The sequence below is a fragment of the Cystoisospora suis genome (assembly GCF_002600585.1).
Source record: "Cystoisospora suis strain Wien I chromosome Unknown contig_6195, whole genome shotgun sequence".
Lineage (NCBI taxonomy): Eukaryota > Apicomplexa > Conoidasida > Eucoccidiorida > Sarcocystidae > Cystoisospora > Cystoisospora suis.
The window spans coordinates 1-899 of record NW_027158984.1 but is presented as its reverse complement, the minus strand read 5'-3'; the positions used below and the strand labels follow the sequence as shown (position 1 = coordinate 899).

Sequence of the window (899 nt, the reverse complement as noted above, 5' to 3'; positions counted from 1 at the left end):
CAGAAACGTGTGGTATCTATGTCACCGTGGATGCGATCGTCTGCGGGCGCGCATCGTTTTTTCGTTATTCTTGCAGTTGCTGGCTGGTCGACACTGCAGCTGCCAACTGGTTATCAAGGGCAGGGCAACTTCGTAGTTTCGCGAAGGTTGCATTGGCAGTGCCGTTTTTAATCTTTGTGCTTCTGCGTACAGGCGCTTGCAGACGCGTTGTTCGTGATGGATAGCGAAACAATTATGTGGGACCTTCAGAATGTCGTGCCTGGTCTTGCTACCCACATCCGATCGAGCTGTCCAAGGAACAACATAAGGCTGAGTCGTCTTCCTTGCACAAGGATGACTCCTGGTTCACGGTTTTCGCTGCATGGCACTTGCGGAGAGTCTAATAGTAGGGAAGCCGGCTACTCGACACTCCAGTCATCCTCATCATCATCGTTCTCGAAACCGAGGCCGAGTACACTTCAGCAAGTTCCTCTTTGCCCCGCGAAGCCTTCATCCGTATCTTCGGACGACATTCAAGCTCATGCTGCTTTGTGCATTGCCCATATATTAACCCGCTCTCATGCGCTCCCGGACAGTCGACCCACCAGATCAGACGAAGACGGCATGGCAGACATCTCACGTTCGTCATCAGTCCGGGTGGATAACAGTCAAGGAGAGGACTTCGTTAGTTTATTATCTGAAATCGCCCCGTCACCGGCGTTGAAGTTAGCTACCCTTGACTGTACCTATACTGTACCCGGCTGGTCGAACTTTCCAGGATCGGATAGTGTTTTTCCCTCTGGTTGCCAACGCAGTGCAAGGCCGGCTAGCGGCTTGCAGCAGTTGGCGAGACAAACAGAAAAACTACTGCGCCAGCGACTCCGAAAAGCGTCTGAAAGCCGCGCGGCTGCACTTTCTTT

The 899-nt window shown here is 52.6% G+C and overlaps 1 protein-coding gene across 1 annotated transcript in view; it reads left to right on the top strand.

Moving 5' to 3' along the window:
• Positions 1-861, top strand: part of CSUI_009859 (uncharacterized protein) — a gene marked incomplete at its 3' end in the record, with an annotated part of 3,841 nt that extends 2,980 nt beyond the window's left edge. Inside the window, exon 2 of the mRNA XM_068069968.1 lies at positions 193-861. Within this exon, the coding sequence (XP_067918053.1) occupies positions 193-861 (669 nt within the window). The remainder of the gene's footprint in view (positions 1-192) is intronic.
• Between the last annotated feature and the right edge of the window lie 38 nt (positions 862-899).